The 10600-nt window shown below is 32.9% G+C and overlaps 1 protein-coding gene across 1 annotated transcript; it reads left to right on the plus strand.

Moving 5' to 3' along the window:
- The first annotated feature begins 365 nt into the window (after positions 1–365).
- LOC149479707 (terpene synthase-like) lies at positions 366–8453 on the plus strand. Its single transcript, XM_089707377.1, has 9 exons — positions 366–407; positions 1222–1376; positions 2818–2959; positions 4517–4637; positions 5347–5486; positions 5843–5869; positions 5938–6031; positions 7263–7390; positions 8360–8453. The coding sequence occupies exons 1-9, from the start codon at positions 366–368 to the stop codon at positions 8423–8425; spliced, it is 915 nt and encodes a 304-aa protein (XP_089563503.1). The 3' UTR covers positions 8426–8453.
- The last annotated feature ends 2147 nt before the right edge of the window (positions 8454–10600 follow it).

A 10600-nucleotide genomic window follows, 5' to 3' on the forward strand; every position in this document is an offset into this window, starting at 1 on the left:
ATCATGAACGTTAAAAATAGTGTTTTTTCTTAATATGTGTGTGTATGTATTATCTTACAAGTGCAATGTATGTTACATAAAGACATTTTAAGTTTGAAAAATCAGATGTTTTGCGCGAAGTGACAGTAGTACCCACCTCAACGCTTCGCTTATGAGGCGTGCAAAAAATCAAATGCGTGTAAAACAACTATTAACAATAATTAATTTTTTCCTATATCAATACATTTAAATTTAAATGCCTTTAAACTTTATTTATAAGTAAATGTCAACAATGCATTGTCTTCATTATACAGCGAACAGTGTAAAAAGGTACAAGTATATTTTATGTAGAATCTGTGGCAGTGAGTGAACTCTTGTTTTTTTAAATGGCGTCGAAAAAGAGCGAAGTTCAAGAACATCTTGAGGAGGTATTTATTTTTATATTTTACAATGGAAACAAGTATTTTACACTAGCGGTCCGCCCCGGCTTCTCTTCATAAGAACCATCCTCGTACTTAAAAGAAGATTATAAAAAAAGAATTTATTATAATAGCCACTAGAGAGTACTTAAGTATGATTAAAGAAAACGTTATTTTTGTTAGCTGAAAGATTGATTCTATTTTTTCTAGTTTTAAATACTTCATGAAGTATTATATAACTATAACTTCCACATTCAGACCAAATTTTTTCGTTATCGGTAATCGAATCGGCTATTTACTTGGCACGATATCGCTAACCACTAAACTATAAGGACAGTGAATAATTAATTATTAAGCCGTGACCTGAAACTTAAAACTGGTTCTTAGTAACAAAATGTGTCACAGAATGATTATTAATCGCTAATTAATGGTTGTTTAATTATAATAAATAAGCTAGTTGCAACCTGCGGCATCGCTTGCTTGAAAAAGTCCGTGGGGAATTCCCGACTGAAATAATATTTTATCTGTGCAAATTTTCGTTCAGAAACGTTCAGAATTTTTGGTGTCATTGAATGTAAACAACATGTAAAAAAACTTGTACTAAACTCATACTCCGAAATTTGGTTAGAAAAATTATTTATTATAGTTAGGTACTTGTTCAATTATGTATTGATTTAATTATTTCAACTTATTCTCTGTAATTTAAATAAAAAAAAATACAATTTCATCATTAGATATCTATCACGGTTAGGTACTTATAAGATGTATTTTTTTATTTATTCATAATATTTATTATCTGTGCACATACAATACCGATTTCCAGGAGCTCCTTCTACCTTACAGTCATGTGACACAAATCGCTAGCAAGGGCCTGCGCAAGCGCATCGCAGCGGCGTTCAACCATTGGCTGCGAGTGCCTGAAAATAAGATGCGAGAGGTCGTTGACATTATACAGATGTACAGCGATAGTAGTTTGATGTAAATATGTGATTTTTTTTTAATTATTAAGCAAATAAAAATCATGTTAGAATTAGATGATTGTATAAAACATGTCATCTTAAAAAATTACGAAACAAAACAAGTTACTCTATAGATACTAATACAAAGCTGAAGAGTTTGTTTGTTTGAACGCGCTAATCTCGGAAACTGCTGGGCCGTTTTGAAAAATTCTTTCGGTGTTAGATAGCCCATTTATCGAGGAAGGCTAGGCTATAATATATGATCACGCTAAGACCAACAGGAGCGGAGAACTGTGTGTAAAACCGCGGAGCACAGCTAGTAATAGTAATAAAATCGCTTTTGTCCCTTTTCTTTCTTAAATCAATATACCGATATTCTAGTCTTTCAAAATTACCAATCAACTCGTAATAATGCAAACATTATCATGAAACATTTCAGGCAACTTTTAGATCGACAAAATAAAGTGACTAGGGTGTGTAAGATACAACTTTATTTTCCAAAAAAAATCCTATTACCTATTTTATTTATATTATAACTAGCTTACCGCCCGCGGCTTCGCCCGCTTTGTCTAAAACCTAATAAATTATATACTAAAGCCTTCCTCTTGAATCACTCTATCTATTAAAAAAAACCGCATCAAAATCCGTTGCGTAGTTTTAAAGATTTAAGCATACAAAGGGACATAGGGACAGAGAAAGCGACTTTGTTTTATACTATGTAGTGATTATTTATAAGCGATACCAGTTAAGAAATACACTCAGTTACCTATAATATGAGTATATGAAAAACGTATAAGGGATCAAATAGACATAACTCACTCGTAAGTGCCATACTTTCGCAAGGGCAATAAATCTTAGGAAATCGGCAATCCATCCATTATTGATAGCTAGCAAAAAATATATTCTAGTTCATAGTCTTTTGTGGAATAAATTCTCATTTTGGGTGTAAGTTCTTCCTTATTTAATAATTGTCAAATCTTGCTTATTAATCTTATTCGTAAATGATCCAAAATCAGTTTTTTTTTTTAATTTCTTTGTCCTATACACAATCAAAACTAGATTTAATGTAGCAATTAAAGGTGCAACTAAACCTCAGCTTTTTAAAGACCTGCAATAAGGAGTCTTCATTTATTGATTAAAGTATCGATTTTCTTTTTTTTACCTTTCGAAATTTTTAAGAATAGAATAAAACTGCGTATTTTTCAGGTTTAAATATTAAATTCAATCCATTTCCATCGATACAATACTGTATTTTATCGATGTCACTGTAATAATGTTTCGTATTGGTTGAGATGACACAAAACTGAAATAGTAGAAGAAATTCGATTGCTCACGGGTGGCCGCGACGCTAGGCGTTGCTCCGGCATGGCAAAAAGACGCGGGTTCGAATCCCGCCTCATGATCGAATTTTTGATAAAAAATCTCGTTTATTAGCATTTTAAAGCTATAATACTCCTCAGATTAGACGACATACAAGACGGTAACACGGTCCGGCGCGGGCTGCCCGCCGCTCACTGCGTGTATGGAGTCCCGTGGGCTGCGAACACATCGGTGCATGTGTTTGTGTTGGTGCTGTTGAAGTGTTGCAAGTTGGGGGATAAGGTAAATAAAAATGAAAGAATTTGCATATTTTTTAATTGTTTTTGACTTCTATATACACACCACTATAGAGATCAACTTATGAAAATGTACAGTGAGAACACAATTATAAAGATTAATTGTATCTGTATCGATAGGTACAATTTGTAAACACAGATAAAGTGTAGACAAAATTTGTCCGATTCTAATTTACTCCTTTGACACATAATTTCATAATAATCAGTTCCTATATTGTGTAAATTATACACTTTTTTTAGAGTTTAAAATTACATTACCCTACTTACAACTAATACAGTTTTAGTTTCGGAACAGTTTCAAAGATACGTAATGCATAGAAATTGAAGTATTTGCGAACAAACATTTATTGACCTTTGACCTTTAATATCCACAGATGCGAGGAAACTCAAAACTTTGGAAGGTAAAAGCTATCTAACCCGTATATAGAAGTTTATTTGTTTGCCCTCAGATTCGGTTTATACGAGTTATAAAGGTCACGACAAATATTGGAATTCTTTCCTTTACTTTTTTATTACTTTTTAATTTTACATATTAAAAAGTAATAACGAAGTAAAGGAAAAATTATACATAATATGCATTTAAAAAAAAATACGTGTGGCACTCGAGAACTGCCGCGGTAAAGCTATTGCATAGCATCGCATCGCTGTGCCGGTTGGAGTGGGTGGTGTTAGGTTTTTCGTTACGGAATTTTTACATTCGGTCGCCGCGCTCAAAGTCTGAGATAAAAGCTATGCAATAGCTTAAAAATATATTTACATTTCATAATAATCAAATTAAATACTGAATTTATTTGCAGTTTCTATTCCCTATAAACCTTTGTTGGAAATAGGGGTGTTATAAGTATTCTATGTCTGAGGCAGCTTTCATACGGAAGTACCATTCAATGCGTTTTATAAGACTTCTCTTTGAACATATAGTTGGTGAATATATCAGCAGTTGACTGGAAAATATTCCTTTCTTGTTAGAACTAGAAAATCTCAGCCAATAACTTAGACTGTAAATTTAACAGCACTGTGATCATATTTGTCGGGGATATTTAGTATACTTTTACCATCTTTTACCCAGCATTCTCAAAAAAAATTAAAGGCTGTTTTATTTCAAAGTTTTAAATAAATCGGAACTATAAACTATACATATTATGTTATTAAATATTACCTATTCTCATATATATATGTATTTTACCATAAATGTGGAGCTCTTTAAGAATAATGCGATTGCTTTAATTTAATCGAGCTAAATCCCACGGTGTTACTCGCGTTGTACCTACCTACCCGGTTAAAAAAGTAGCCTTGGTGCTAATCCATACAAATCTATCTCTGTACTAAATTTCATACATATCCAAACAGCCGTTTTTGCGGGCAAGAGTAATAAACATACGTTCAGTCGTTCATACAAACTTGTGAGCTTATAATAATATGTTCTTGTATTATTTTAGAGCTTTTAACCTATATTTGTGTATTTACTGCCTTTTTAGAACTTATTTTCCCGTATAAGAATTTTCTATACATTAGAAGAGTAATATTATATTGCCTTCGATTTCAGGCGCAGCAAATCTTCTCTGAGCAATCACTAGAGCTGATTCGAGGTCAGGGCAAGGAGATATATTGGAGGGACAGTTTCATTTGTCCCTCTGAAGAGGAGTACAAAGCGATGCTTCAACAGAGTACGTAACGAAGTAATTCAACTGTGTAGTGGTTTTGGGGTTCTAGATAGTTCTTTGGAATTTTGAATTGGAACAAATAAATGTTGAGGTTATGGCTTCTAGTTTTTGTAGATTGTGGATTTTTAACCGACTTCAAAAAAGGAGGAGGTTATTAATAAATAACTTTTATTAAACTTAAATTTTAAATCACATTACTTAGTAGCTTATCGCCCGCAATTTCGCCTGCATTTTCGAATGAACTTGAATAACTTGAAGTTCCATTGTGAATGAGATGTTATTCCCGATAAAAAATGGCCAGTAGCTAGTAGGTACTCTCTACTCTCCAAACTAGCCACAGTCACAAAAATAATATCATTAATTCGTTCTGTTGCGATAAAGAAAAACAATCACATACATTTTCACATTTCATTTCAAATAATATTTATTTATTATTTATTTATTATACTTCATTGTACAAACATGAATGGACAAAGCAGAAAAAAAAATATATAAGGAAGTAAAGATAATAATTGATTAATTGTTTAGAATAGTAACCCATTGAGCCCCAAGCGGCCCGATCGGTCCCAGACACAATAGATTTTCTATTGTGTCTGTGGTTCCGGGGCCAGAGTTATTTCTCCCTCTTATAATTTACTCTTGATAAGTTTACTGTTTAAGAGTTCATATGTTATTTCTAGTATATTAATTTAATGTTATTTGACAATTACAGAGACGGGAGGTATGTTCAATTTGGCGTGCCAGCTTATGCAGATGTTCAGTGATAACAAAACTGATTATTCCAATTTCGCGAAGACCCTCGGCATGTACTTCCAGCTGAGAGATGACTATTGTAATATTATACAACCAGAGGTAAGTATTTAAAATCGATACTATTTGTATTTCCTAATATACCTACTATTATAATAATTTTAACAAAATTATAGGAAAACTGGTTTTACTTAGAAATTGACCTTGCAAATGAGCTTAGCAATGGACAAAAAATCTTCATGAACTTATTACTGTAGCTAGGAGGTACTCTGTAACAAAACACTGAACATAATTAATTCATGTCTTATTAGATTGTGTCAAATTTTGTTTTTTAACCCAAGTAGCACACCACGGATTATTAAATAGTTGTACATTCACCGTAGCAACTTGGCTATTTCTTTAGGTAATGTATTAACCAAGTATTAACTATTAAAATAAGTTTTACTTATTTGTTACAGGCGTGTGACGAACGGCCAGCAGACAAGGTACTATTGTAATAAATTATTTATCTTTGTTTTGAGTTTTAATATTTCTAAATAGTGTTATATTTCAGGTTTTAGATGACTACTGCATGGATTTAACTGAAGGCAAATTCACATTACCCGTGATTCATGCGGCGAAAAGTTCGTGGGGTGCAACCATTTTGAGTATCCTTTACAAGTCCTATAGTATTCGCCCGTGGCTTTATTCGCGTGACCTTTTGTATTATTGCGCCAAAACTGAACTACAACTTACAGTTTTCATCTCTACGAATATACCTACTCTTCAAAAGCTTGAAGCAAATTTCTGATACGATTTTTTTTTCAAAGCCGCAAATTTAATTTAAACCGTTTCAATGGCCTAGTCTTAAAAACGTAACATAGAAACCAATATACATTCATCTTAATATATGTAAATCTCGTGTCACAATGTTTGTCCTCAATGGACTCCTAAACCACTTAACCGATTGTAATAAAATTCGCACACCATGTGCAGTTCGATCCAACTTGAGAGATACATGTAGGTACCACGGGCGAAGCCGGGGCGGACCGCTAGTATTTTTATAGGTATCTATTAGCACAGATAATATACATAATATTACACTAGTTAAGGATGATTTGACTGATGATGAAGGATTGAAGTTAATTAATGTAATGAGCTTGGTTGGTAGTGGCCCTGCCTTCTAAGCCAGAGGTCGTGGGTTCGATTCCCACCTGGGGCAAATATTCGTGTGATGAATATAGATGTTTGCTCTGTGTCTGGGTGTTAATAATCTATTTAAGTATTTATTTAAAATTATATATATGTATGTTTATCAGCCATCTGGTTTCCATAACACAAGCGAAAGCTTAGTATGGGATCAGATCGTGCCGTGTGTGAAAATTGTCCTGAATATTTATTTCATCATCATCATCATCATCATCATCAGCCCATATATGTTCCCACTGCTGGGACACGGGCCTCCTATGAGGGTACAGGCCATAATCTACCACGCTGGCCAAGTGCGGGTTGGCGGATGACACATATCGTCGAACTTTTGATTCTTCGACATGTCGGTTTCCTCACGATGTTTTCCTTCACCGTTCGAGCAGTGGTGATGTTACAACATGCGCAGATAAATTGAAAAATCAATTTATTTCCTGCGCGCTCGCCCGGTCTCGAACCCCGGACTTATCGATTCGAAGTCCGAGGTCTCACCACTGAGCCACCACTGCTCTCAATATTTATTTATTTTATTTATTTATTTTATTTAATATACATTTGTATTAATTTTACTTTTTAATGCCTATCAAATCAATCTTATCAAATACCTTAGTTATATTCTTTTAACAGAAATCAAAACTATAAATAACCATATCATATCCTTCGCAATATATCCTTAATTCCTGAGTCAAACAGACATACTAAAGCAGCGAACAACAGACGTGAACACAAAGCGTTATTGCGTGAAGCTGTTGGAAGAGACTGGCAGCCTGGAGTATACGAAGACATGTTTGCGAGATCTCGACCGGCATTTGAGAAATGAGGTAAGTTACAGGAAAAAGAGTAAAAAACATAAATATCACTACATAGTATAAAACAAAGTCGCTTTCTCTGTCCCTATGTCCCTATGTATGCTTAAATCTTTAAAACTACGCAACGGATTTTGATGCGGTTTTTGAAGTGAAAACTTCTTTAGCGGCGTTGAGCACTTTTTCTGTAATGGGTATAAAATCTTAAACTCGCGTCAGGACACGTGACCTGATCGAAAAAGCGTAAGACGGATACCATTCCAAAATATCAAACATGCTCAACGTTAATAATCAAGTTTTAACTTCTGCCGGCACTCCCGGAGTGCAACCCGTCTTTTTTTAATAGATAGAGTGATTCAAGAGGAAAGTTTTAGTATATAATTTATTATGTTTTAGACAAAGCGGGCGAAGCCGCGGGCGGAAAGCTAGTATATAGATAAAATCGTAATGAAAAAGCTTGCATTCTCGTATTTCATAGTCATAGAGAACAAGGTTGAAACCAACTTAGTAGGTTCTTCAATTACTTATCTTTTACTAATTATTCAATTTAAACTGAAAAAAATAACGTTACTATTTTAGTTAAATTCAATGTTCAAACTGTAAAAACACCTTACCGTATACGGCATCTGTGTCATACTATTTCAATACTGCTTCTAATCCATTATTCCGCAACGCCGTACAAAAATCATGGAGACAAGGAGAAAAAATCTCTACCTGTACCACAGACTAATAATAATATACTACGTATTCTCATCTGCACTCAGGTGGACAGCTTACAAGTGACGGCATAGTGCTCAATCTTATTATTTTATGCTCTTATATCGTTCTAGATAGGTCACCTGGTGGTTCAAATGACCCATAATTTTTTCAACATGGATCTATAGTCTAAAAATATATATTCTGTCAACCAGGCCAATACATCTTCAAAAAAATATAAATGTATATTCTGACAGTTGTAGTTTTAATATTTATAATCTGTTGCAGATACAACGTTTTGGCGGGAACCCACTGATGACAGCCGTGTTGGACATGCTACAGTTGGAGAATTAATTAAATTGTGATATTATTTATTGTTCAAATTATGCGCTTTATTTAATAAACGATATATTTGTGTAGTATTGAATATTATTAGTACGTCTTTTATTCGTAATTCTATATCAAGACCAAATGTTTAACATTTTATAAATCTCTCATTAGTTATCTCATTGTATTTATTTATTTTTATTTATTTTTTACATACATAGATTCCTTACAGCTATTTGTATTACAATATTTATAATTAACTTTAACAAAACAATACGCCAATAAAAAGGAATACCAATAATAAGACAATTAATGTGACAGTAGTTTTACATTAATTATAACAATGACAAAGTGGAAAAAATTAATATATATATTTTTTTTTTTGGACATGGTATACAAAAAAGAGGAAAACGTACCCATTATAGAATGTTTGGTATGGATGTGTGAGTGTGTGTACTGTGTGTGTAGTGTATAATGGTGTAGTGTGGTGAGAATGTGTATGGTAAACTAAGAAATTATTGAATTGGTGATGTCTGTTACTGCTTTTTTAAAACTGTTACGGGAGAGATGAAATATGTCAACACTTGAAAATTTCTTGTTGTAAATATCAGGTAGCCGGAAGAGTGTAGAATTTTGCAGGTGTTTGGTTGAAGCGAGGGGAACCATTAATAGTTGGCAATGCCTTGTTCGTAATGAAAGAATTATTTAATTATTTTATTTTTTTAATGTAGGTAAGTAACATTTTATAATTTGAAGAATTATAACCAAAGTAGGTATAGCGGTAGCTAAAATAATGTTTATTTACCATTATTAAGCCATTTTATTTTAACGGTGACCAACAAACATAGGTACTGAATTTATCCCTACGTATATCTAAATGACTTTAGGTTTAATATCTACAGGAAATTAATTAAATAAGCTTAAAATGATATCGTTTTGGCAGAATATCCAACCTTTTTAATATTAGGTAAGGCTGCTACGCCAAAAACTATTTCGTATACAACTCATATCACACTCCTATTTTATATTTTCTATTGTGTAATTTTACCCAGATACTGAATATTTTGCTTTGTCTTTCCTTTTAAAATAAAGGACAACTTGAATCATTTATCTTTATAATAAATTCATATATAATATTAAGTTGTAATTTTTAAATTGAAAAATGCTAATTATTGTACGAACGATTTGAAAATACACTTAGAATAATCAGATATCAGATATGTAAAATTAATATATTATTAATCTATACGTTGCACACTTCTCACATTTTTTTATTTGTATTAAATTTCTCCATAGTACATCTTTGTGTCCCTTTCTAAATGTACTAATCAACTACTCTTAATTTCAACAAACAATATTTTTTTATTAATATGAAAACAATAAACCCAACACAATTCTAATGATCAAAACAACACGTCATAAATAAAAATCCTTCCAGTGTTGTAGGGCATGCCAAAGAAATACACATACATACACCCGAAAAACATAACCCTCTTTCTCGCAATCGGGTAGAAACTTAAAATACAGAAAGCGAAATAAAAAACAAAACACTTCATTCAAAAATCTTGGCATAAACAAGTTTAACAAAATATCGTTCAAGCTAATTGCCCGACTAGTAAAATCCAGGACACTGCGTCAGTTCCCTGGCAACTTGCCAGCAGGATACAGCAATAAATGATTAGTCTGCAATAGCTGGAGGTGAGTTATGTTACCTTTTATGTAAGATGTTTGAATTTAAAGTGTATTTTGGCTTCGTGCATTGAAGAAGACGTTATAACGTAATATAATATTATGAGGATGGTTTTTATATTTTTAAACATAAACGGTTGAAGGATCGGGATGAAATTTGCTACAGAGATAGCTTGTAATCTCAAAACTCAACGTAAATCGACTTACGTTTAAGACAGCCGTAAAAGTTCAATAAGGCAAAATCACCAACATTTACTTGCTGTTAATGTTCATAATCGATACATTATTGACGTAGGTAGATAATATATCTTATACATATATAAAATTCTCGTGTCACAATGTTAGTCTGCATACTCCTCCGAAACGGGTGGACCGATTCTCATGAAATTTTCTGTGCATATCGGGTAAGTCTGAGAATCGGCCAACATCTATTTTTCATATGTACCACGGGCGAAGCCGGGGCGGACCGCTAGTTACTTATATATTTTCGTTTTAATTGACAGCTAATCATAT

This window comes from Colias philodice, chromosome 19 (genome assembly GCF_061535455.1).
Source record: "Colias philodice isolate Cphi_HAF_F1 chromosome 19, ilColPhil1 Martin Lab GWU primary, whole genome shotgun sequence".
Taxonomy (NCBI): Eukaryota; Metazoa; Arthropoda; class Insecta; order Lepidoptera; family Pieridae; genus Colias; species Colias philodice.